At 51.7% G+C, this 27168-nt stretch overlaps 3 protein-coding genes across 3 annotated transcripts; 2 read left to right on the top strand and 1 right to left on the bottom strand.

Annotated features, from left to right (window-relative positions):
- Positions 1–1082: 1082 nt before the first annotated feature.
- Positions 1083–3568, bottom strand: LOC149810483 (large ribosomal subunit protein uL10-like). The gene is made up of 4 exons (XM_089994246.1): positions 3423–3568; positions 2787–3014; positions 2068–2511; positions 1083–1248 (listed from the first exon to the last, which is right to left on the bottom strand). The coding sequence occupies exons 1-4, from the start codon at positions 3543–3545 to the stop codon at positions 1105–1107; spliced, it is 939 nt and encodes a 312-aa protein (XP_089850372.1). The 5' UTR covers positions 3546–3568; the 3' UTR covers positions 1083–1104.
- A 12544-nt stretch (positions 3569–16112) lies between these two features.
- Positions 16113–18543, top strand: LOC149810482 (uncharacterized). Its single transcript, XM_089994245.1, has 4 exons — positions 16113–16269; positions 16354–16521; positions 16883–17136; positions 18135–18543. The coding sequence occupies exons 1-4, from the start codon at positions 16186–16188 to the stop codon at positions 18541–18543; spliced, it is 915 nt and encodes a 304-aa protein (XP_089850371.1). The 5' UTR covers positions 16113–16185.
- A 2101-nt stretch (positions 18544–20644) lies between these two features.
- On the top strand, positions 20645–26073 carry LOC149810481 (1-deoxy-D-xylulose-5-phosphate synthase 1, chloroplastic-like). Its single transcript, XM_089994244.1, has 7 exons — positions 20645–20687; positions 20930–21358; positions 22068–22568; positions 23122–23404; positions 23771–24133; positions 24764–25004; positions 25570–26073. Exons 1-7 carry the CDS (start codon positions 20645–20647, stop codon positions 25834–25836), a joined length of 2127 nt encoding a protein of 708 aa, XP_089850370.1. The 3' UTR covers positions 25837–26073.
- The last annotated feature ends 1095 nt before the right edge of the window (positions 26074–27168 follow it).

Below are 27168 nucleotides of genomic sequence, written 5' to 3'. Positions count from 1 at the left end.
AAATGCATGCCATCAAATAACAGAAAACAACTATTTTAGCGGTCTGCGTGCATGCTTTGCATGCAACTTGGAGAGGAAGCTGGCGGCAGAAGAAGTCGAAGAAGCCGTGTCATATCTACTTGTAGTCTTGGGGAGAACCGCAATGGTAAAGCAGCCCTTTTTCACTATAGATTTCTTGCAGGAGCGTGGGAGAATAACGGCGCCGGGAAGAGGATTTCGAGCTCGAGCAGGCACAAAGCGCTTTTGCACCCTGAAGGTCGCCATGCCACCTTGGGCTTGCAAGGTGTCGAGCACATCCTGGGGTAGAAGTTCTTCATCGTCTATGTTATCTTCATCTGAGGTCTTCACCGCATCCTCCCTTTCAGAAGGGGTGCCCAACGCATCCGACTTGGGGTCAGCCTCAATGTTTGATGTAGGGGATAGGGTAGCCGGATCCAGTTTCCGCTTCGACGCACGGGTGGTGCGCATAGCTGATTTTTGGTGCGGAAACACTGACTGACTGATGATTTCCAAAGAAAGATGATGCGTGCGGCAATCCGGCACTTTCTTCCAATTGCGCAGCCGCTCAGTGCGGCCCAGTGCGCACCGTTTGACAACTGCAAAGCCGTTTGTTTCTACCGACTACCTCAGATAACGGAAGTCGCGGTGATCGTATGATATGGCGGTACAGGAGATGTGTCGACATCAGCGATTCACACAAAGCCACAAGCAGATTTGACGCACGCGAGTCATGATGTACAATAATGTTTTGCTGCGCTTGTGGCAACATCATTTTCAGCCTTCGATGTGAGGACAGGTCTGTGACACTGTCAGTTTCGGCCGCTGACAGGGAGCTACTCGCTATCTTCTGATATCTCTGTTAACGTGCCAATGGCTAGTGATTTTGGACCTCAGTGAGATCACCGTTGAAGTGGGGCTGCTTGCACGCGAATGCCTTCGTCATGCTCGTTTCGCGGGCTAACGACAAACCACAGCAACATGCAGGCAAATTACGTTCAGGAGCGCTTACACATGATCCCTTTGCATTCGCCACCCTGACAACACGCAAAGGAAGAGTGAGCTGCAATGTATGCGACCTAGCCAAACATGCTCACAAAAGCACGACTAATCGAACAAGTCGAATTCCATGTCTTCCTCCTCCTCCTCTTCCTCCACAGGGGCGGTGGCAGCTGCAGCTGGGGCAGCGCCCCCGGCGGCAGGAGCAGCAGCTGCAACGAAAGCTCCAGGGTTCTCGAGCATCTGCTTGACCTGCAATGCAACACACGACGTCAGCAGATCAACACGCCAATCATCCCACGCTCATCCTTCGCACTTCAACCAGATGAACGAATCGAGCATTGCGTCATAACATGCCGTTTAGCAGTGATTTAGGGCCTGGCGGCTGTTGACGGCGCCGCTTAACGATGCTGCCTGCCCCTGCCTTGACAAGACAGTATTGTATACGCCCCTATGAAACAGCTCTACCCTCACTGGAGCACTGGTCGACCCTCCTCAGGCATTGAAATCTCTGCCTCTTTGCTTGAGGTGTCTCCAGCAGAAAGCGACTGGGTACTTTTTAACAATTCAACATTTCGGCGTTGGTGACAACACAAGCAGGACACTACACTTATCTGTCTTGGTTCAAGCACCGAAACATGCCTAGGCAGAACCAAAGGGGCCTGCACCAATGACTCAAAACATCCCTCGCCCCTAGCATAATCTGAGACCGTGCAGATGAGAACACAGAAGCTGGACCATAGTCAGCTTTGATCTCCGAACCAAAGTTCATGTGTCGCTTGCCAGTGCCCGCATGTATGGAAAGACCGCCCAAACTATTCATGGGTGTATCTACCGGGTATATCCATGGAGAGCTTGCTTACTGGCTGAGTAAGCGAAAAAAAGCGTCGATACGAGGTAACGAGGTAAAAGGCCACGCGCACGACTCTGAATCTTACGCATGGCCTTGTTGTTCAGCCTCGTGGAATGCATCGATCTCTTCAGAGCCACGCATCATACAGGAATGGGGTCTTGTGACAAAAATACTGAAAAAAACTAATGAAGAAGACGGGAGATAGCCATGGCTCACACCTTGTCGGCCAGGGGGAAGGAGTAAGACTCGCTGCCGAGAGCAAAGGCGAGCACGTTGTCCTTGTAGGCGTTGACGACGGAGTGAGGCACCGAAGCCATGGTGGGGTAGTTGAGGGCGAGGGACGCAGCAGCAACGTTCTGAATCGCCAGCGCAACGGATGCCTGCATGTCCTCGTCAGTGATCTCCAGCACTGCGGCATCAAAGAAGTCGCCCCCATCGTACACCTTGGTCACCTCCAGCCCATAGGCGAAGGGACGCACTCCCAGCTTTCCGAGGAGCGTTGCCTCGGAAGAGCCGACCTTCTCACCCTTCTTGACGATGTGGATCTTCGACAGGATCTCGATGTTTCCCTTGTTAATCTTGGTGGACACTCCGAGAGCCTGGAAGAAGGACGTCTGGGACGGATCCAGGGCGGTGGGACCGGCCTCGATGAACACATCGCACTGCACGGCATCAGCTGGGATTGAATGACGTCATTCATCACTGGCTGCGTTGTTGACATCACCCCTGAGCCGACATGAGAAAGGATGGACAGAAGCACATGCACCTGTAAGCAGGCAATTGCCGACTGCACTGCCATTGCTCCACCTAAGCGTGCTCGGCTTCCATGCTGTTCAAACATTCCTGGCATGGATTCTCTCAGCTTTTGCAGGTAATGATTGCAAGTCAGCGGACACACGCATTGGATATCACACAGGCAGAGGGAGGCAGGAAATACCTGAGCAACGGCTCCAACCTTGGCAGCAGCGGGCTGGCGGAAGGCCTCCACAACCTCCTTGCTCTTGTTGAAGTCTTCCTTAACGAAAAGGATGCCAACGTTGCCCACCAGCTCGGGCACCATGCTAGCCCAGGAGTCGTTCTTGTTGTTCTCGCAGTACAGGCGGATGCAACGCTTCATGAGGGTGTTCTTTCCCATCAGGATCGTTCCTCCGAGCGCCCGCAGAGACTGCATCACGTAATGCTTCAAGAACGTCCTAACTCAGTGGTCAAAAACACAGTTCTGCCTGCCCATGACGCATGTCAGTGGTCACAATTCCAGGGTTGAGAGGCGAAGGCCACACCCTGCATGAAAACAGAAAGCCACCACCGAAGTTAATGGACTACATGGCTACAGTGATTTCAACACAAAGATCACTGGTGCAAAGGCTTCCTTTGGATTCCCACGTGCAGCACGCAAAATTTCCTAGGGCATTGAATCGCTGCAAGAATCGCTGTTCCTCGCACATGCCGCTGGTTGCAAAGAGAAGACATAGCAGAATAACAAGTGGCGCAAGATCAGTGGATCTGTCGCATTCGGGTGGCTCCCTGACGATACGAGCATGGTAGAAGTGCACAAGTGCAGGTGGGCACATACTGCGCGGATGTTCATGAACTGCTTCGAACCAACATTGTCGGCGCAGAACAAGAATGCCTTGTCATACTGATCGAGGAGGTCGAAAAGCTTCGCCTCGTACAGCACTTTCTTCTCGCGTCCCATCTTGAAATAGTTTCACAGGACCAACTCGGATAACCAGCCGAGAGGATTTTTAACCTGAGGAGAGAAAGTCAGTTGCCACACTCTCCCTTATACGTTCGGCTCTTGCGAGCTGTTCACAGGCTGTGGTACAGCTGATTGTCACAGCAGCCGCACTTCGGAATGTTCTGCAAGGAATGTTCTCTCCCTGCATGCTGCGTAGCCTACGCCTTCCACTCGTAGGGAAAGTTGCAAATTGATCGGGCCCAGCTCAAACATTTCCCCGTTCAGTTCGTTTTGGTTATACACGGTGTGACACGCATTGCTATTTCTTTCCAACACGGTCATTGCTGGTGGTTGGTCGCCGCTGTCGAGCTACACCGCGGGGCACACATGTGCGCGCGAGTTGATCGCCATAACACGATCATTCCTCTTTGCAGCGATATATCAGGACGAACATGCTCGTCGATTATGTATATTTAAGGCCTTGCGCCTAGGGGAGGGGGGAGGGGGACAGGGGAAGGAGGCAGTCAAGGAGCAAGGTGACAAGGTGCTATCTCCAGACAGCGTGCATGTTTGCAACGCTGCAGTGCAGGGTGCCTGCAGACATCGCCCTGCGCATCACAGCGCTGGCCCGAAGCTTGCTACTTGTCACGAAAGTCAACACCCACGAGCTTCCCTGAGCCTTTTTGCTGCTCTCCTGAAATTATACGAAGTCGAAGGCTTTGGCTGCAGTGGGCCATGAACACAACACGCCAACTCATGTCTCTTCTCTGAGCTCGGTATCCTAGTGCACAATTGAACGTTTCACGCAAAAAATCAGTGAGTGCATTTTAGTGTCTTATCCGGTTGTGTGCAAACCTCCACCAAGGCGGCTGCTATGGCGTCGGCAGAGCGCCAAGCGAAGAACGTCACAGCCACATTTGCTAAGACACGAAAAGGCAGACGCGTCCTGGAAGATCGCGCTCCGAAACTTGTATGCCTCTTGCCACGAATGCTTGTCACGGGAATGGCTTCGCCGCATATTGAACCCTGACGGGAGATGAATGCCAGTTGTCACCCTCTCATTGGTATCGCGAGATTCGTTGTGCTATATAATTCCTTTTGCATTCATTGCTTGATATGAGCGGTCATGTGCAGGAAGAAGATGCAAAGAAGATCCTGATTTTGCACGGCAATAAAGTTAGCCAAGTTGTGAAGGATGTTCTCCTGGACATAAACAAGTTGAAAAAGCAAGATGCTACAAAGTTCACGCGTAAAAACGAAGTACGGCCGTTCGAGGCTGGGGGCGAAACAGCACTGCAGTTCTTCTGCGAGCGCAGTGATTGCAGCTTGTTTTGCTTAGGCCAACACAGCAAAAAGAGGCCACATAATCTTGTCCTGGGCCGCCTGTTCAATTTTCAGCTGCTGGATATGCTGGAACTCGGCGTCCAGAATCACAAGCCCATCACATCCTTCGCTGGACAGGTCAAAGTCAATGCAGGGTCCAAGGTGAGAACTCAGCTCGTGGGCCGAGCCGAGCTCGGGGCCACGCTTAACTCTTATGGGTATTGCGAACCTTGCCACATGCACAAGTGGGCTGCTGCGATCATGTCGCTTGCGTTGGTACAAAGTAGTATCCAGTGTCACATCGACACAGGTGACAGATCTCGCTCGCCATGTCATTTGCCTCGTGCAAACATGAGGGACTGGCCAAAGTGGGGCTCAAGTTCATAGCAGGAATGAGCTACTAGTGAAATCCTGAACTGTCTGGTACGATGCTGGGACACGGTTGGGGTTGGGAATGAGAGGGCATGTCATAGTGGCCCCTGGTTCATCAGTGCCCCTCTACCACTGCCTCCGTGGGATGCATGAGCAACTCCAAGCTGTTACTTGGGAGCTCTCGTCCGTCAAATCAACTCAGCATCCATTCCCAGATTCTTCCTGGAGTTGCTTATCTCCATGAGGATACACTAGCGCTGCACAACATAGGAATGCCATCACATATGCTCTGACAATTGTGCTGACATCTGATATGCACAAACGACATGGCAACACGCGCCGGTCAGCTGTGTGACTCAGCATGATGGTTGCTCAGCTGTGACATGCGTGGCGTCGTGCAGCCGTGCTTCCTGTTCGTGGGGGAGCGGTTTGATGCGCATCCGGACTTTCAGCTGGCTAAGCACTTGCTTCTGGACATCTTCAGGGGAGAAGTTGTGGACGAGTTGAACCTCATGGGGCTGGACCATGTCATAGCGTGCTTCGCGCCCGATGACAAGACTCTGCTCATGCGCCAGTACTGCATCATGATGAAGAAGTCTGGAATACGGGTATGCAACCTGTTAACGCCACACCAGCACACGTCGTAAACATTTATTATTCTCAAACAATCGATCGGACATCAAGCCGTACCTCTGCAGTCTTCAACGCAGGGAGGGGGAGTTACGCGTGTCTTCGGCCTCGTGCCCAGGGAGGAGAAGGAGAATGCATCAGCATTCATGGCTCATGTCCCCGTGATTAGGGAGGTGTACTTGTTTTTCCTGCCGCCTGGTCCTTTGTGCGCATGCTCAGATAAGACTTGCTGTTTCGTTCTGTGGGTGCGTGCCAGTTTCTCTGGCAGTGGCATCAGTCGAGAGGTGTTTAGCTCATGGTCAGCCCTGAATGATGATGTGTCCTTTCGCCAGACTACTGCATCCAAGCAAAGATTATCATGTTGTCTAAGTAGGGCAACTTCAAGAGCAACTGAAACTTCTGTTGTCAATTGCTTCCCGCCAGAGTGTTTGCCTCCATCTCGAGACATGGCCCAAAGGCCGCCATGATGAAAGCAGTGTTCATGAAGGATTGGCATCCTGTTGCTTGTTTACTCACTTCCCACAACAATGCTACCATTTGGGGGACTTCTTAGAGTGTGACCCCTGACAATCTGACTTATCTTCTCTGTGTAACCTTGGCTGCAAGCCCGAAGGTGCGACCGTTCAAATGTTGGTATCGTTACGGTACTTGAATATGACGATTACACGTCACGGAAACATGTCTACAAGCATTGTGCTATGGCGTTCATGTCGGATCCTCGCTTTGCAGGTCCCCCGTGTGGAGCTGGAGCCTTTGGGTCCATCATTGGACCTGGAGATGCGACGTGCGAGGCATGCGCCGGCAGACTTGGCGAAGGAGGCGCACACGCACCCCAAACTCGGCAAGAGGAAGCAGAAGAACGTTGAGTTTGAGCCCCTTGAGGGTAAAGTGGGTCGTATTTACATGCCTAAGCAGGACCTTGATACAGTTGCCATTGTCAAGCCCAAGGGCGTCAAGCGGGATCGCCGGTTAGCAGCAGCTGAACGCAAAGCGAAAAAACACAAAAAAGACAACCAACCAGCGCGCACAGATGACGGCGCCTAAATGACGTCGACGATGATGATGCATGAACCAGCCATTGCGTACGATAAATAGCAGTCTGGAACAACTCATTTGTAATGCCTGTGAGTCAGACCAGACATGTGCTTGCTTCAAAGCGATCTACCACGGCATCTAGTTTGGCCAGAGTCCGCGCAATTTGCTGCAGGACGGGATGGGGGTTGCTAGCTTTCTTGGTCGCACGCTAGGGCGAGGAACGCGAGCTGCGCAGAAGGGCTTGGGTGCGATGCAAGCACAAGGGCACGCCTGCGCTGTGGCTCGAGTTGCATGTGTCTGCACAATGGCCACCATGGTCAGCTCTTGTGTGCATATTGCTTGCGTGTCCGAAGACGCCTCTGGATTGAACAGTGTTAGAGTCCATTTGTATACTGTGTGCACCAGTCAATATCTTTTGTGCCCGCACCTCCACAGGCGCACCTGATCAAACAATGGCGAGTTCACTTGCATGCGTGCACGGCTGCATTCGAGTGTGAACAAACAAATGCTGCGTTTAGCATGTCGCGACGATCACGATCATGGGCCCGATGCATGCAATCACTGAAACTGATCATGCCATGTTGCACACCTGATTATCCACCAAATACCTGCAATGCTCTGTCAACTGAAGGGCAGGGTATGGTTGATCGGAGGAGGGTGTGAGCTGCTCGTCGACCACAACATGGGCCCAGTCCCTAGCATAGGGTAGTGAGTTTGAGACATTACTTTCTCCCCACGGTCAAAACACAAGGGACAAAAGGCATAATTCTGAAAATAAACAGAGAGTCTGACCCTGCCTGGCAAAGCGCACTGAAGTTGCACACCTTGAGCATCTTTGCAGGAGGTTTCTTCATGCTATGGATGCCAGCAGTGACCGTTTTTCTCCGTTTCCTGCACCCACGTGGGCCCTTGGAAGACTTGGCCTTGGTTTTGTGCGGGTCTTCAGGAGCTTCTGCCAACGGCTCTGCCCTTTGAGGGATACCTTCACAGGGAACAGAAGTGTTGTGGCACTTTCCTGATGCCATGCCCTGCATCACCCAAGCTTTCATTATCCGTTGATGACTGCGTCTATTCACTGTTGACGTTGCTCTTGCATATACTTTTGTTCGCTCCATTCTGGGAGTTGCAACTCTTGATCAAACAGCACCTCGCCAATCAGGAGTCCTCCCCTTCAGCGCGTATTTGCCGAGTCCTCCCCTTGATGCTGAGTCCTCCGCAGATGAGCAGTTGGCCTTCATTCCACACTTAAAGGAACGAAACATGATGAGGAGGACATGCGTTTCCTATTGAGGATGATGTATCTTTTTACAGCACTACCCGCATCCACCGCATCCATTGATAGGACATGTTATGAGGTATGGCACCTTAAGAGCCGCCATCAAGGCTTCATTCTCGTCGAGCAGCGCGGCAATCTCATCGGGAGGGTTGTGCTGCTGACTCGCCACGCTGGTTAGTTCATCTTTGACTCGTTCCAGCTCCTTCTGCAGCAGCTCAGTCATTTCCCTCCTCGCCTTTGGCCCACCTGCACAGTCACGGTGTTATCAGCCAGACGACCCATGGAGGGCTACGGAGGCTACAAATCAGAAAGAGGAGGTCGGCTGGCTTCATTCATAATTATAATACTGTTAAAGGAGGAGGAGGAAATGCATCCCTCCATCGGTAGTTCATTATCAATGCTGGCATCTTCTATTGAATCCACACTCATTGGGAAATGATTCCCATTTTGGTTATTCCCAACTTACCTCTATGTCTCTAAACACAGCTTCTGGAGCCTGTATGTTTCTTTGCCTGCTGGAGAATGATGAGTCCACCGTTGCCTTATGTAATAGTTGCAGCGAAGCTGCCTTCGCACATTTGAATAGATTCTACAGCTTTGCTGCATCCATTGGATCTCCCAAAGTAATTGACGGGCCGTTTTTGGTCAGCTGTGGCTGATTTCCTTTCTTGCAGGGTACAAGACGACGATGAAGAAGACATGTCAGGTCAGGCTATGGTACTTCAGGCTGGTCCAGGTACGCTAGCCTCAGGTGTTGGTAGTGATAGCACTGATTCCCAAGTAGTTCTTGGAGTTGTCAATGTCTATGTGGATGCGGTAGTGTAGTAAAAAAATAAATCATCATTACATCATTGGATGCAAGAACCTATGATTGAGTTGTCACACTGCTACAGTGCCATGCACTTGCCATACTTGCGCCAAGGCGAAGGGGTGCTCATCGCGTAGCGAATGCGGCATGATCAGGGACCGTCGCGCAAGCAATAACGCTCATAACTGCTGTCCGGCCTGTAATGAGTGCTGTCTGCAGCATTTGCGTACTCACAACCCCAATTCAACAACCCTCTCGATCTCACTCTTCAAGGGTGCAGGTCTAACGTCCAAGGAAGTCGCAAGTGAAGCCCGACCAACCGTGAGGAGACTTGCGCTGTTGCATCAAAACAGGCCATGTGCGTACCAGCTTTCAGGCTTGCCTCCTTGTCACTAAGCCAGGCATTCACATCTTCCAAGTCGCCCAGGACGGGTCGCCCATCCGCTGTCTCGTGAGGCTTCGCTGGAAGTCCAGACCGCCGAGAACGTTCCGTGGAGCTCCTCAAGGGCTCAGTTTGGCAGCTGAGTCGGGACAAGCTTGGAGAGCGGCTGACGTGGCTGCTGCAAGACGGAGAACGCAACAGGTTGGTCATGCTGTTGCTGTGCATGGACCAGTGGGGTGCAAGCCTGGCGAGCGGACGACCGCGCGCGGCTCGTCGCCTCGTCACTTTCAGCAGGCCCAGCGACTTGCTGCTGTTGTTGCGGAGGTCGATCTGGAGCAGACTTGGGTGATCCTGCACCCTGGTGCCTTGCTGAGGACTGTGTGTGTGTGCGTGTGTGTGGTGTTGTTGGTGTGTATGCTGTGCTGCGCCAAACTGGCATGCACCGTTTTTGCATGGCTGTACAGAGTTGGCGTGTGTCTCTAGGGTTTGCGTGTACCAGCGTGGGATTGCATAGATGGGCAGAGCAGCACAAACAGACTAAAAAGTAACCCTGATGTTGCATTCATAAACCAACACAAACAGCTCGATGGGCGGCAAACCTACCATACTCGATACAAGATACATGCGAAACGCATAAGGAACAACTGGATTATAAACCAGCATAAGCTTCAGATGCATAGCGGGAGGACTTATATGGAGAAAGCCAGCAAAAGGTTCTTTTTCAGATGCTACTACGGGAGAGCCAGAGAGAGTATAAACAGGGCGACTTGCATTGTGTAAGACAAGCACACGACATGCATACAAGGGCACTCCCACCAGAAAACACCCAGCGCATAAGTCCTGGATAGCTCAAGAGCCCGCACCTTCATCATGCTGACCATTTCGTGCTGAATCGAGGCCGTGAGCTTGTTCGAGCCAAAGCCGAGCATGAGCATGCGCGTGTCTGCCGAGAGCGCCTCAATGATGTCTTGAGCACCCTTATTTGAGACCTGCAGCCCACCGGTCTCAGCCTGACAACCAGCGACAAGCTGTTTACAGGTGAATGGCATCAATCACATGGCGCGTGCTTAATGCAGCAGCATCAGATAGCCAAAAGCAAACATCAGCATCGATAGAGTGCGAGGGGCCATTGGTGTGGAGCATCTGGTCCCTAGCTTGTGCGCGAGCGCATGAGCAGAGTTTGCATTGCATAAAAAGATCTCCGCGAAGCAAGCATCAACAGCTTGTGCTTGCATTACTTGTTGAACCGTAACGATTGATCCAGCATTGTTCTATTCAACAGATGCAGTGAAGCTGTCATCCCAAATTGAGGTCATCACAACGGCACTGGTTCAGTCGTTATGGCTCAACACAAATATCCATGTTACAAGCCTTGTTGTTGAATGATACAAGTTTGATGGTCACCTCAAGAAAGCACTGCACGTACATGGTTCTGGCTGATGTCCAGGTGCATGAGGCCGCCTTCCTCATGGACCAGCTGTGCGCGGAGCTGCTGCAAGCGCTTTCGGTGCAGAACAGCTCTCACAGGTGCCGTCAAGCTCAAGTTCGGATACTCCCTCAGAGTTTGATCGAACTCGGCGATGCTACACCTGCACTGCGAGAGCGTCAAGGCACTCGATGGCAGGCAAATTTGCAGCGCTACGCCAGGCCGGTTTTTTGTGGGTCCAGATGCCCAAAATTGCATGAATTTGGGGACAAAAAAGGGGTCGGAACCCAATCTGGCGAACTGGCATTGATTGGCGGCTGCAGGATGTGAAGCGGACATGGTGTTTGCAACAAGCATCAAGCAGACCAAGGACAACGGCTTGGATTATTGGCATGCAACTGCAGCTCGCGGGCTCGTCCTGGTCTTTCGCCAGACGGTGCGATTTCAATTTTGCGGGCCCAGACGCCCCAATTTGCATGAGTTTCTGGGACAGGACCAATATATGGGGTTACACCATGCTGGCAAAGCTCTGACTCGACCTGACGTCTGCAACCAAGGCGCTGCAGACATCAGTGCTTTGCCGCTTTGGTACCACCCGCCAAATTTCACCCGCAAATTCCCTGCATTGTTTGCACCTGGACAAGCAAACAGTCTCAGACGGTATTGACGAAATGCTGGCAGACAAACTGCCAGGCCTTTCCTTGGTACAGGTGTTTGTAGTGGAAATATGGTAAATGCCAGAGTGTGATGATCCATCCTGTCACACATCCGGTCACACAAGATGCAGCAAAGTCACGTCATGCTTAACAGGAACTACTTTGAGGCCGCTTCATCGTGAGGTCTACTGACTACTAATCTGTTGTAGTTGCGGCGAATGGACTTGCCTTACTGTTTGGGATGACTCATCATTGACAGTTGACAGTGACAGTTGACGATGATGTGTACTGCCGTGAGAATCATTGGACAAACAACGCTACTGTATAGAACGGCTGTTTGCTTGGAATGCTACGTAGATTGTAACAGCCGTTTTTCCTTTTCTTGTGTGATTCATTCTCTTCTGATGTCTATCTTGTAATGTCATTCAACAATCATGACTTTGAAAGACTGAAAATGCTGTTGGACGCGAGGATCGGGATTCCCGATTCGGGAACCCGACTTCTATCAGCATCTTCAAATTCCCTTGGAAAGGGCGCTTATGCTTTTCCATGGGGCCCATGTATAGTGGGGATCAGCAGGGGCGAAATCGTGAGCGGGGACATAAAGTGAGACCACGCAGTGGTTGACGCCCTGTCAAATTGTAAAAGTGGGAACGACGCGAGGACTGTCCCGGTCTGACATTTTCCAAGGCCTCTTGCGATGTGCAATGGACACCTCTGGAGAGATATGGTGAGGTGGGTGCAATTTGCTCAATAAAATGCGATGTCAATTAGATCGACTGAGGCGCACGTCGCAAGTGCGGAGCTGCACCTGCTGGCTTTCAATTTGATGATTGCGCCAAGCACGATCATCGCCGAGTCACTGAGGTCGCATCCAGCGAGGTCGAGCGTCCGGATCGAGGAGTTGTGGTTGAGGCCATCTCTGAGTAGACCGATGGCCGTGTCGCCCATGAGGGAGCCACGAAACGAGAGCTTCAAAAGGGTTTTGCTGCTGCGTATGCCAAGGCCCATGCATGCGAGCGAGCGGTGCGGAGGATTGAGACTGACCTGAAGCTGCGACAGCGCTGAGCTGTCTTGTAGCACGGCAATGAGCATACTCCCAAGCAGTTCCATCGTCTGCATGCTGGCTCATCGTTACAATCCAGGAGTAGTACAGGAGTGGCCTTTAAACTTGTATAGCTGATGTGTAAGTCACAAATTCGGCCAAGGTTTGTCAGGGAGAATTCGCCGCTGTCGATGGGCTCGTCAATGATTCGAGGTATGCGCTTGAGGAATTGCCTTCAACGCACACCGATGCTTCTTTTTCACTGTTCGTGTGTCAAATGCAGAGGCTTTGAGCGCGACTAAGCATGCATGCACAGATAGGCTGAATGTCCTGTGCAATTTCAATGATTTGACCAAACATTTTTCTGCAAAGACACATTCTGATGCCCCTGTGCTGAAAGGCTGTCACACCCAAAGTGTATCGTGCTGCAGCGGAACAAGGAACCTGTCGCGTTGTAACCAATAGTTGCTGGAAAGGCAGCATCTCCAGCTTGGGTTGCTCGTGACACTGCGCATCGGCTGGACTGGGAAGACAGCAGCTCTTGGATGTGTCGAAGTGACGGCACAGATCACTCGTGATCGAGGCGCTCTGCGCACCGAGTAAACATTGTAACACTGTGGCAGATTGCGATCGCTCTTGCAAGATGCATACCTGAACGCTGTCGTCCATGCGCTGGAGGAGTTTCCTGACAGATTCATGGTGATTCGCGGACTTGAAATCCACATCTCTTTGTGGGGCGAGCTTCTTCTTCTTTTGCAGGGTGTGGTGGTGGCCAGCCGCAGCTGCAGGGGCCTCATGCTCCAAGAGAAGGACCTCCACGTGCCGAGCGCCCTGACACACCTTCCGAAAGACGACCGGTAGCTCATCTTGTCTCAGAGTGGCGACATTGGCCTGCATCGCACGTATCCAATGCATGCTGCGATGATGTAGTGTAACAATACCAGCACACGGGCGAGCTTTTTGGGAGCGTGACATCATTCTTGGGTATTGTTCCTACACAAGTACCTGAAGATTCAACATATATTTTCTATGTTAACCTGGCGGCGAGTAGAAAAGCGTGACCGTGACCGCCCGTTTGTTAATATTGTTACAGTATCTCTTGTTGCAAAACCGAATCCACGTGGACTTTGGTAACTCCAGTGTGCTCCTTGGAAGTGCCTACAGCATGATGATTGTAAGATACTCCCTTATCCAAGGTCTTGTGTCATCAGATGTCAATTGCCAACGTCCATGTGGATGCGGTTATGACGCTTGTGCATGTTGAATTTGTCATGAAGCAAAACGACGCCAAGCTCAGGGCGTACATCGCAGAATGCTTCCTTAGAACAGCGTCCTGTCGAACAAAGATAACAATCAGTCTGAAACCTAGCCTGCAACGGAAGAAGCAAATGTGGTCGATATTGATACCTACAGGTGCCATATGCATCATGAATGATGAAGCGTGGGATTGTAGATTGTGCTTTAGCTGATCTGTTCACTGTGTGTTGCACCTTGACTTGCATCTCCTGGACCACAGGCAAGCGAAAATTGTTGAGGATCGCAGACTCCTGGCGTTGATAATGTGCCAGGGCTGGCAAAACCAAGGCGTCTTGTTGTCGTTCACATCTCAGGAATTCTGACGCGAAGATTCTGTGCTCCTGGAGATGCTCTTCCTTTAAGCATGCGTACTCACCGCAAAACGCTTGCATGATGTCGTCAAGGTCATGATTAAAGGTCATTAAAAAATGCACAAGCACAGTTGCACTCTTAACACTTTTGCCTTCACCCTCAGGACAGCATCATCATGAATGTCCTCTAGTCGCTGATTGCCAAGCAGCTCAAGGCTACTTACGAGCAACACTTGTACGAATGGAAACGTCGCCTCAAAGCCCTACTGGCTGCGCTCCCCGAGCCTCTGGATATCTACCTCATAACTTGCTCGGATCGGCACGTACACTCTAGAGATGCGAGGCATATTGTTTAAGCCTGTACAAGAGCATATATCTGGTACCAGAAATGTCGATTATTGTTATCTGATTATGTACGTGCTGATCCAACAAATGGGCAGCCAACTACGCTTTTGTACAGCCCTAGTTTTGTTGGGTACATATATCTCTGTGTCTTCATGCACAGGTAACGCTCGGCCCCCTCGTCGACGACGGGGATACATGGCATGATAACCGATTGATTGATTTATTGCTTTGGGTGTGTCCTGACCGCCACCTAGAGCCAATCGATGACAACGTATTACTAACATAATTCACACACCTGCACCCATCCCCGGGCAATTTGGCGGGTCAGATCATCGCCTACATTGCGCAGCGGACGGCGGTGAGCCTGTCGAGACGCACCAGTGCTTGGTCCATGGAGCTTCCTGCATTCATCACAGCGTGCAGTGTTTGCAGGAGGTTGTTGAGATGCCGTTACAGGGGTTCAGTCCAACACATAAGAAGCACAACCTAGACTCTGTCTCTGGAAATCGGAACTCAGCAGGAGGAAAATCGCACGCTATGTCGGTGGAGATCGTTCTTGGGAGATCTATCCTAGGATGGCCTTCCAAAGGCCACTTATCTTTGTGGAGCACTTGATGATGGTGGACGCCCTTCTCAATGTTGCCGCTGCCTGTACATAAAATTGAGAGGACGCAGGAGAACATGACACTCAGACACTCTTTCAATTCACTTATTTCAGGTCACACCCCTACAAGTGATCATCTCTAGGATGAACAATGCGCAAACGGAGAAATGGTAATACTTACTGCGATGCTCGCGCCTTCTAAGGCTCGGCAGGGTTGTTACAAAAGAGAACGGAGACGCGCCGCAATCACTGGACATACGTATTTAATTTGAACGTGAGATATGATCATAATCATAGCATCCTTTTTCCCGTACGGAGCGGGCAACATGCACAGCGCTGTCATGACAGCTCGATGACATACAGGGTTCCCTGGTAATGTCAATTGCACCTGCTAACCGGGTGGTCGTACTCTACTCCCGACGGTTCCTGCACGATATTACTGACGATACTTGGCTCGCAACTTTGTTTGGGCTTCGTGTTCCTGCGACGCTTTCCGCTCATTGAAGAGGACATGAGGGTACATCAACGCGTTTGCACAAGAATGTTATTGTGCAGGGCATTTCCAGGCACTGCAAACGTGGGGACTGTTCTATAAAAAATGCATCTTGGCATGTTTGCAGGTGGGGATGTAACACACGGCATTGCTCTCCCGATTTCGTACTCTTCACAGGATTGATGTTTGAGAGCCTCAGAATGCAGTTCCATATCTGAGTATTCAAGGAAAAATGCGGTTTATTACTTAAAATATCATGAAGGCTGTATTGCACGGCTCAAAGCTCGTTAGAACTCTTTTTACCATCAAGCCTGTTTGGCCTATCTCTGAGATATCTGGAGATACTCAATGGCATTGTCAGCGCTCTTTCGTGGAAAAGCCTCAAGAGTTGACGCATGCACAGTCTCCACGGAAGTATAACATGACGAAACATAGAAATGCCCGTATTGGTCAGGGCCCATTCTCGAAGATTTCGTATGTCGGTGCACCGGTCGTCGTGAAACGTCACCTCCTTGCAGGGCAGACGCCAGGATAGTTTGGTCTTCCAAGTGTCATTACAACATATGCGCGGACGAGAGACAATTATTGAGATAATCATTTTCTATTCCTGCCAGCCGTTTGACATGCCGGGTTGATTATCAAAGCTTGCTGTAGACATGATGGTGTTTGCGACAAAGTGCCTGTTTGCTCTCTGTTGCATTGCATTTATCACACCCAGCGTCTTCGCTATCAGTGTGAAGGTGCGCCCGTCAGCTGTGCCGTGATCTGCACCTCGTTCGGTCGTCATCCAGTTGGGCCATCCAACGCGAGCATCGTTGTTGCAGAGGCCATCAAGCACAGCCATCACATCCCAGCATGCCGTCGTTGGGCACGAAGGCAAGAAGGGTCGTATGCTGCTCATTCTTCACTTCCCGGCGCTACGTTTCGAGACTCTGAAGAACGACCAGCTCGTCATGCGAGAGTTTCAGTCCGCAGTTACGACACATGTTGAGGTACAGTCAGCACCTGGGAATCGAGTTGAACACATACCATTCGCTCCTCACGACTGTCGTGCATTCAAAACTGTCGTTGTCAGGAGTTCATCTTCGGGTGCATCTCCAACGGCAAACCCAGCATTCCTCACCAAGACCCCCTCACCCATCCCCAGTGAGCCCCCAGTGAGTACATGGGGACCGCAGGCGTCAAGAAACCAGCTTGCAGTGCAACCACGGGACTGGAAACCGAGTACAGTATGAGTTACCACTCACCAGCACGCTCTGAGGCAACCCCAAGGACCTCATGCATCAAGGCATTTGTTCCGGCATCCTACGAGTGATGATCAAATTTCCCTTGACATTATGTGAGTATGTGCAGGCGGCAGTGCAGGAAGCTGCACATTCACTCAACAACACATGGATCTCCAAGGTGAAGATGGTGGTCACCGATGTGGCTGTCAGCGACCCTTCTTGGGATTATGATGATGATGAGCATGACTACGACGATGACTTGTCCCCGCCCTCAAGGCACCACAACAACCGGCCTCCACCAATGGACAGAACCAGCACAATCCTGGTTGCGCGCGCTTCCGTCTGGGGTGAGAATGATCTCAAAGCAATGAAACTTTTCAGGTTTGGCTCATTCCATTATCTCTGCCTTAACTGGAGGCCATCGACTTTGCCTATTAGCACTGGCAGGGTGTATGAGGAGGGCTTGAAAAGCTTGTCTTTTCATCCAGTTTCGATTACCCAGCCCCTGAGCCCTAAACTCCAGCATGCTTCGTAAGTTGAGTGCACTGCCTGGGGTCACGATCTCCTGATCACAAAGGGAAATGGCCCCTTGCCACAGATGACGACGATGTATCATTATAACGGCACTATGTGCGTGAGCATTGGCAACTCCTAGTGTGATTTGGGCTTGGAGAACAGACGACAAACTGACCAGCTCTCAGGGCTCCTATGTGTGTGAGATGGGAGCGCCGTCATTGGACGTTTTATCACAGCTGTTCATCTCATGGTCATCTGGCTGCACGATTGCTCTCAACCCTATGTGAGCCGTGTGATGCCAAATGTTGTTAGCTGAAACCTGGCATTCCACGATGATGATGCATCCTCATACAATGATGTATGAAATTACATCATTGCTGCATCTCCATGGACATTGGCAAGTATGAGAATCTAAGAAGGACTGTTGGAATTGTCAGTCGAATAGAGGTGGAGCTTGTGTTCACATACAGTCCTATGTATATGTGCGGTACTGGTATCACTCAGTCGTGTACAATACTAGATTTAGCTGACGATAGCTGTCTCTGAACAATGACAGGTTTGGTAAGTCCAGTCACCCGGCATCAACTGTGCAGCAGCATTGACACGCACATAAATACACTCCTTTTGAAGTGGGTGTACAACATGACAAACGTGTTGAATGATGCATACAGCAGTAGTTGGGGCTGGCTAATCCCATTTGCGTCTCCCTGATGCATAAGTACCACTGTGTTGCCATGAACCATGTAGGAAACCCTTTGGGCATGTCGTTATAGTGCTCGCGTGCGTGGACCTAGAGAGATTCTCGGTTTTTTTTTTTTTAGGTAGTATTTAGGTAATAAGGTGACAGGGGTGTTGGCATTCAGGACGACACTTTTCACCACACCCTCGGCAGTGTTTGGGAACACAGACGATGCGTTTGTGAAGAGGTATGGCTTGCCAGAATGCTTGGATGCGACCTTGCACATCGACAGCATCCTGGATTCAGTTGACACCTCAGCGCCTGTAACTGGCGTCGAGCCTTCCGCGGACGAAGCTGCGTTGGCCCGCTCTGTCAGCTCTGCGTCATATGACTCAGGGGAGTCCGCCCAGCCATCAGACAACATCGGCAGTGTCGTGGCGTGGACAAGGGTTGCTTGTGGCATGATGGGCCTCATAGTTTTGTCGTCGATGCTGTTTGCGACCGTCGCAACCGCTGTCGCACCGGCCGTTTCGCAAGCGTATGCCATGGCTGACATTGGGGACAATTTTGATCACAATGCACCCGAGCTCTGAGGGCAGGTGGAGGTGCACAGGATGAGCTGCGCTCAAGAACACGCATTTGTCGATGCCACATGATGGATTGCCTTGGGAGCATGTTGACGTAACCTATTTAGAGAGCGATGTAGCTCCATGTTTAGATGCCCTTGTTGCAGCAGGAGTTTGCTGCGTGTCCATGCAGATGCGTAGTTTTGCAACCGTATAGATTACCTTTGTCTTGTGGTGTCCACATGTTTATACAACACGACAGCTTATCTATGGACAAGCCGTTCATGGAGCTGCGCAGCACCCTGGTCGTGTGCCCTGGTGGAGCGGTGGATTGGTTATGTCACCGAACGCTACGGGAGCTCAGCAACGGCCGGTTTAGAATAACACTTTTGTGACATGCCGAATGTGTCTTGGTATCCTGGCTCATGAGGTATCAGTGCTTGCAGTGCGGGCCTCACAGCCACAACTGCTGACAATCTATCATGTTGCCTTGCTCTCCCCGCTCTATTTTTTTCCTCTCTACGGTTCTCTACCCGTATGTGTGTTGCAAAGGTGACTGGTCTCAGCACCAATTTGTGATGAAAGCCAAGCCACCAAACTTTTCCTTGCGACGTTGGAGGACACAGCGGGTGCCCTACCTGTCCCGGCAGCCTTTGGCAACACCCTTATCTATAACAAGGATCCCGAATCGAATCACTCCGCCATGTTTCTGGCGTAGTTGACGACGACTTTTGAATGGTGCTAGTACAGCACCTCCTTCCCTCTTTTGTTCGCTATTGGTGCAGCGCCGAGGCATGAGGTCGAAGACCTCTAGGCAGGCTCATCAGGACTGTGCTCGCGTTGCCTTTCGGGCCTTGCCGTGATTCCCAATTGGTTGTCTTTTGTTGTTTTATGCGAGACTGCTCTCTTCACTCTGTGCTGTCACTGATGTCCAACTTGAAACAGTTTGCCTGGCCACAGAAGCCGGCTTCAATTCGCCCATGCATCAAGTGGGTAAGTTCACCGAATGTTGAGCGTTTCGAAGGCCTGGCAACGGGTGTGGCAGTGACACATGTCCGGCCAGGCTCGAGATCTGCCATGGCTGTCTTCCCGCTGTCAACGCCGCCTTCTGTGGGCTGGCGTATCTGTTCTCATTCCTTTCACCGGCTGTCAACGCTGGGGCTTGTTTGTTTACTATTGTGTATAGCAGGAGGCAGTTTAGCGATCAGATCTGATGCTGGCCACCTGACAGTTCCAAGCTGTTGCAGATGTCGATGGGAGCACAAAGGTGGTGTTCCTCTTGTCCCCTGGCGCATGTCAGCACTCAGTTCTGCATATATCTCGGATGCATGGTTCCATGCAAAGCGCATTGGAACGGCTCGCGCACGACTGTCCTTGATTGTGCTACTTGCTAGATCTTGTTATATAACTTGAAGGGATTGCAGCGTAAAGCAATGCAAACAAGTAATGATAGCACGCAAAATCCAAAAGTGTTGCGATGCAAGCATACTTGAACATGGAATGCGAAGCATGGCGAAACAATCTTGTTCTGACCAACATTGCCCAACCCAACCAACAGTACTGGCAAACGCAAAGTTGCGAAAGCAGCTCGAAAGACCAGCCCAGCGTCTGACTGCAGATCGTGATGAGCAACCTGAGAAAGAATCAATGTAACTTACCCAAGGTCATTGTCAAGGATGCACCGTTGACGCGGTGCAGATCTGACTATCTTGCTATCTTATTCGCAGCTATCTGATTTGCTTGTGGTCGGTTAGGTGCAAAGTAACACAGGTTGCAAGCCAGTCAAATATCCTGAACAAATGCCACGGTTCGCTAACAGTAGGGCATCCGCAATTGTGAAGTGGTACACCTTTGTAAGAGCGGGCGCGACTGAGCACGCCGGTTTCACTTCTTTTTTTCTTTGCACCAAACTTTGACGAGCTGCCACAGCAGAATTGAAAGATGTTGCCCGCAACATCGGGAAGATGCGCAGCACCTCAGGTACGGCTTCTGGGAAGTTTGACACCCTGATTCGCTAGTATTCTCGTGACGCGGTTTGAGGTGTCAGGGGGCATAGCTTTTGCGCTGTTCCTTGTGATCTGATGCAACGAGCTCCACTGATGTCCTCTGAAACCTGCAGGCTTCAGCGATGTATTTGCGATGCCCAAGTGCAGCGAGGCAAGGAAACTCAGGTGAGCTTCCCGTGCCGACAACCTACTTTGTATTGTCGGAGAAATCAACCCGTCACAGAATGAACTCATCGTCAATGCATACCATTGCATCAGTCCGCCATATTCAAGTAATTAGCTTGTGTCCATAGTGTGCTACGTGGACCCTGTGCTACAAGGTCGAGAGCGATGTGTCGATGAGTCCGCATACTGCCTTTTGATTCGATACTGCGAATACACGCCCTTACACATTCGTTGCTAAGCAGGCCGAGGCAAGGCGTTCGAGGCGCGAGCAAATACTGAAAATGGAAATGGAAACGGTGCGCATCAGCTGGAGTTGAGTTGGGACAGGCTATCGACGGAAGAACTCGAGGAATGGAACACTAGCTCTGGACCACCCACCCCTTTGTTGGACACAGTCAACTACCCTGTGCACATCAAGAACCTGAGCATCAACCAACTCAGGCAGCTCTGCAAGGAGATCAGGTCTGACCTGGTCAGCACGGTCTCAAAAACCGGTGGTCACCTTGGCTCATCCTTGGGTGTGGTGGAGCTCACTGTGGCCTTGCATCATGTGTTTGAGTGCCCAGCTGATAAAATCATCTGGGACGTGGGCCACCAAGCCTATGTGCACAAGATTCTCACAGGAAGGCGAAGCAAGATGTCAACGATCCGCCAAGCTAATGGGCTGTCAGGCAAGTACCATCCACCCTGTCTGGCCACAAATGCTGATGACAAACTTGCAAACGTGTATGACCGTTGCAGGCAACGTAACTGATGACAGCCGTAACATCTTATCACTGGTGCTCACTGCTTAGGCTTCGCAGTGCGCATGACTTTGTTCCTGAGGAGGTATCATAGGGTTCACAGACCACCCTATTGCCTAAGGCACGCTTGGCAGGTGAGGTGCAACAAACAAGATTCACAGATGATGGAACCAGAGAGGACATTAGAAAAGCATCTCAAGCCATGCAGTGGCACCATGCGTTGTTTGTACCATGCTTCATGGGGAGGGCGGTTGGCGACACCCATCAATTCAGCCAGCAGCCCTTGACCTCAGAAATTGTAAGGGCAAAGTGTTTGGTCAATGCATCTGAAGCCAGTGTCCTGCATCCCAGAACTAATGTGGGAGGGAGCATGGGGAGGGAGCATGGCTATGAAGCCACAAGCCAGCTAGCCATGTGATACCCAGTCGGCTAACCAGCATAGCATAAGTTTGCCAAAGCCCACTCGTACCACCTGCCTCCAGCAGTAAGCCGGTCATTCCACAACCACAGCTGGAGGGCTCATGCCATGCTAGACTCCGGTGATGATATTGGTAGCTCTGCTGTCCAAGCAGCAGGTGCTGCCAATGTTCACATGAATGCGGCAATATCGTATAATCATGGTGATCATCTTGCACAGGGTTCACGAAGCGATCAGAGAGCGAATATGACTGCTTCGGAGCTGGCCATTCCTCGACGTCCATCTCTGCAGGCCTCGGCATGGCAGTCGGCAGGGACTGCAAGGGGCGGAGCAACGATGTGATTGCGGTCATCGGAGACGGAGCGATCACAGGAGGCATGGCGTACGAGGCGATGAACCACGCAGGCTTCCTCGACAAGAACATGATCGTCATCCTGAACGACAACCAGCAGGTCTCGCTGCCCACTCAGTACAACGGCAAGAACCAGGACCCTGTCGGAGCGCTCTCGAGCGCGCTCGCCCGCCTGCAGGCAAGCAAGCCGCTGCGCGAGTTGCGAGAAGTCGCCAAGGGCGTCACGAAGCTGCTACCTGAACCGGTGCAGGAGGCGACTGCCAAGGTGGATGAGTACGCTCGTGGCATGATCTCCGGTTCCGGGTCCACTCTCTTTGAGGAGCTCGGCCTCTATTACATCGGCCCTGTGGACGGCCACAACATGAAAGGTGAGCTCAACGATCGTGTTGCATCTCAAATAGAACACCTGGTTCACCCCACCCACCTTCACTTGTGTTCTCATATAACTCAAGCTGGGGTGCATCAGGTAGATGAGGGAGGCATTGTGAGTTGCTCGAGCGGGGCAGCTGTCATGGAGGCAGCATAGCACACCTGTCGTGTGTTTGACTGCTTGTTGCAAGGCCATGACTTCATCGGAATCGTCAGAGTTTACGCAAGAGATCACACAGCCAGACAGGGGAGCACACACAAACGGATCATGTGTGAAACAACGTAGCGATTCAGCGCAGCACAGCACGTGCTGATAATCAACACCAGCCTTGCATTCGTTGATTCATTCATCAACATCCACGAACCTCAGCGGTCGGGACAGCAGGGCAGCCCTTTTGATTTCAATCAAGCAGCGGCATCCTCAATTATTTGAGTCGTCTGGAAGCCTGCAGGCGGATGACATCGTTGCACATCGAACAACAGCATGTGAGTCAGGATTAAAGCCATGTTTGCTCGACGCCAGAACCCCTTTGACCGCATGGATGGCTGCAGATTTGGTGGATGTTTTGAAAGAAGTGAAGTCTGCCGACACGGTTGGGCCGGTCGTGATTCACATCATCACCGAGAAGGGTCGTGGGTACGAGCCTGCAGAGACGGCTTCTGACAAGATGCACGGAGTCGTCAAATATGATCTCGTCACGGGCAAGCAGAAGAAGAGCGCGGGCCGGGAAAGCTACACCAACATCTTTGCTGACTCACTCATCGCGGAGGCCGAGGCTGACTCACGTGTTCTGGCCGTTCATGCAGCCATGGCTGGAGGAACGGGTCTCTCTCGGTGCGGCACCTGCTACTTTGCTGTGCTTATGCTTGCCAGGCAATTTACAGAGTGTGTTTGTTTCTAATGCAGGGTTGGGAGTGCCGTCGTGACTGGACTCAGTAGATGAGCGGCAGATAGCGCAGTTCGATGGCAGCCTGTGGCCGCTGCTTGTCCAGAACGGAAGCCACGCTGAAAAACGTATATGAATAACGTAAAGTCTGTTGAACTTGCGTCTGTGGCAGCCGATCAGTGCCAGTGTCTACCATTGGTAAGCACACCCGATCGCGCTCACACCCTATTGCTGAAGAAGGGCGATCAGCCAGCAACCGTTCCCGCTCTGGCTTGCTGGCAACAACAAAGTGAAAAAGGGGTGTCCGGCTGCAGATTCGAGAACCGCTTCCCGAACCGCATCTTCGACGTTGGGATTGCAGAGCAGCACGCGGTGACATTTGCAGCGGGTCTAGCGTGCGAGGGCCTCGTGCCGTTCTGCACGATCTACTCAACCTTCCTACAGCGCGGCTATGACCAGATCGTGCACGACGTGTCGCTGCAAAAGCTCCCCGTGCGCTTTGCCATGGACCGTGCCGGGCTCGTGGGTGCTGACGGCGCCACGCACGCCGGCTCCTTCGATATCACATACATGGCCAGCCTTCCTCACATGGTTGTCATGGCGCCCTCCAACGAGGTCGACCTCATCAACATGGTCGCTACCTCGGCCGCGTATGACGAGGGCCCCTCATGCTTCAGGTTCGCTCACTGCGGGATCCACTTGCCTGGAACGTTCTTGACGAGTCTCGCTGTAGTTGCGCGTTTCAAATACGTTCCAACGGATTTGGCAGAAAGATTGAGCGCTCTTGACTCGTACCTTTGCCACGCTTCATCAGCGGTAGTAGCGGCAAGCCTTGCCATGCTCAGTTCCGTGCACTTGACATACACTCAAGTGGGTAGACATGCAAATCGCTGTTCAAGAGAAGCTGCACTTTGATTTGGCAATCAAATGCAAATGCAATTCTTGCAGCGTCCGACAGAGCATACGTGTCTGGCTGCAGTGCCAGTACCGTACGACCGATATATTTTCGGCGTCGCGCAAAGCTTTGTTTTATCCCTTTGGTGCCGGTTCGGTGAGACAGAGGAGCATGAGCGGGGTTGTCTGCTAGATCTCGATGCTGGGCTCCCTTTCGCACAATCCGTGCTGCATTCTGACATCACATGAGCACACAAGAGACCTTGAAAGACAGGGCTGTTGGCAAATCTTGAAAGGGTACGCTCTGCCCTGGTGGCTTGGGTGATGCACCGGCACTCCCCATCGCAGAATGACTTTCGCCGTCGAGTACAAAGTAGAGATGGGTGTGCTCATGTTGTTTGCGTGGCGTGAAGGTACCCTCGTGGGACCGGGATCGGACTGGACCTCGCCGCATACGGCATTGGGAAAAACATGAAGGGCAAGCCGATCGAGATCGGGAAATCTGTGCTCCGGAGGACCGGCAATGACGCCGCCATCGTCGGCTACGGCACCATGGTCAACGAGTGCCTCGCGGCGGCCGAGATGCTCGAGAAGCATGGCATCAGCGTCACCGTCTGCGACGCTCGCTTCTGCAAACCCCTCGACGTTACAATGGTGCGCCCGGCTTTACTTTTCCGGCGATCCTCACGTTACTCATGCCAATAAGTGCGCCGAATATCAACCGAGCACTCCTCATTACAGATAGATAATGGCAGGAAAAAGTCAACAAGCAACCAAAACAGCACATTCAAATTCGATACACAATCATCATGGAGATGCATCAGCGCACTGTGTGGCTTGTTTTTGTCCGATCCATGCCAACTGACTAATTTGTGGATGTGGAAGTGCTGTGACACCCTCACCACCGACCTTTGATCCATTAGTTCATACAAGGCCTTGACCGCTGCACGGTCTCAGCTCTCGCAGTACACTTTTGCTTAGGTTGGTTGGACTACTGCCTGTGAGCTCGCATAAGTGCCTGCCTCCCTCTGCTTATCTCACATCATTTTCCCTCCAGAGGTGGAAGTGAGAAAGTGGTTGTGCTTCACCAGTCTGTGCATGCTGTTGCAATCGTGGTGGTTCCCGTTAAGTTGACCATGCTTGCGAGGCAAACGGGACAAAGAAAGTCCAAACAGCTTGCACGCTGTGAGTACGGTGTAATGGACTCACGAATGTGCAGATGCGGCAGCTTGCCAAGGAGCACCCTGTCATGCTCACCGTGGAAGAAGGTTCTATCGGAGGCTTTGCGGCCCATGTCATGCAATTCCTTGCCCTGGACGGCTTGCTCGACGGCTCGCTCAAGTTCAGGCCCATGACACTCCCTGACCGCTACATTGAGCATGGCAGCCAGGAGCTCCAGCTTGCCGAGGCCGGCCTGGATGCTGCCCACATAGCCCGCACTGTGATGAGCGTCATGGGGCGCAAGACCTCTTTGCTGCAAGTATAGGACCCGGAACGAAATCGAAACGTCGCGCCGCGACGTGCGCGATTGAAGCAAGCTTGCCACAGTCCGTGTGGCACACGACGGAAGCGTGAGACTGAGTTTTGAGCTTGCCGACCTTCTTCTGTCCCCTGAGGCATGTGTCTATTGCGCGTTTGCTTGATATTCGAGCCTCGTTGTGGGGTTTTGCCAGGCTTTGGTTTTTGTTGCTGTGCACCTGCCTTTGTGGAGCGGCTGCCTAAGTTTTGCGCCAGCAGCGCTCGGAGCGTCTGACGTGGTCACTTTGTGTTGACCAACGGAGAGAAATGGGTGAGGCGATGACAAAATCTCATTGTAAGATTTCTGTAACTCTGCACTACCACAATCTGGTCAACGGTGCCATGATGAGCCTTTGGGGAACACAGATTGTGATGCCATGCCTCTCTTTAAGCATTCTATCTATGGGAAGACGCCTCAGGTCTGCAAGGCTGAACACGAAGCCAGCTTTGCTTGTTCAGCGCATGGTCTGATTTCTTATATTCTACAATATAGCTGCCACTGTCCATCAACCCTTCCAGAGCTTGAACCCGGCGAACCTTTGGCGCACTATTGACTTGTTATGTAATATTGGAGCTTCAATTGTATGTGAACAGTTGCAATCATGTACTCGTCCTGTCGAGTTCCCCGACAGATCGAACTCGTAAAGCTCCGCCTATAGACGAGATTCTTATATGATGTTACTGCAGCGAATGCTTCATTCGTGGACCGTTTCGACAAAAATCGATGTTTGCGGCAAGTGTAGAGTTCGTCCAAGTTGTCTGTGCTCGAACGTTACGACAAACATGAAATGAAATCGTAATGTATATAAATAGTCGGTGGTCAGGGCGCTCGTGCGTTTTGCTGATCTACCAGCTGTTTGCTTGCGGAGGTGCCGTGGACACTGCGCTTCACTGCGCAGACCGTCCACTGTTGCAGGTGCGCTTGTAAGGCCTTATGGCTGATCTCAACTCCTCGAAATATTATATTGATACATTGGGTTCAGATTATGGCGTTCTCTTGTGGCGCCTTCGCTTCAGCAAGTGACTACTTCATTCTCTCAGGTTACTGCAACCCTGACAAGAACGCAACAGATGCTCTGAGTGCAGATAAGCTTCTCACACTCCACTCTGTTCGACCAGTACAACTCTCTGGTATTGGCTCTTTTCGTCTCTGACAAACTCCAAGCGACACTCGTGCTGCCGCTTCTGCATGCCGGGTTGAATCCTAACAGTTCAGACTCAGCGCTTTGTGGACACCCAGGACCATGCACTGTGGCCTTTGACGAGGTCTTCGATGCCACCGAATTCTTCAACGGTGTTC

This window comes from Nuphar pumila, unplaced genomic scaffold (assembly GCF_984573655.1).
Source record: "Nuphar pumila unplaced genomic scaffold, dmNupPumi1.hap1.1 HAP1_SCAFFOLD_334, whole genome shotgun sequence".
Classification (NCBI taxonomy): Eukaryota; Viridiplantae; Streptophyta; class Magnoliopsida; order Nymphaeales; family Nymphaeaceae; genus Nuphar; species Nuphar pumila.
Note: the sequence above shows the minus strand (reverse complement) of the source record. Positions and strands in the feature narration are given on the sequence as shown.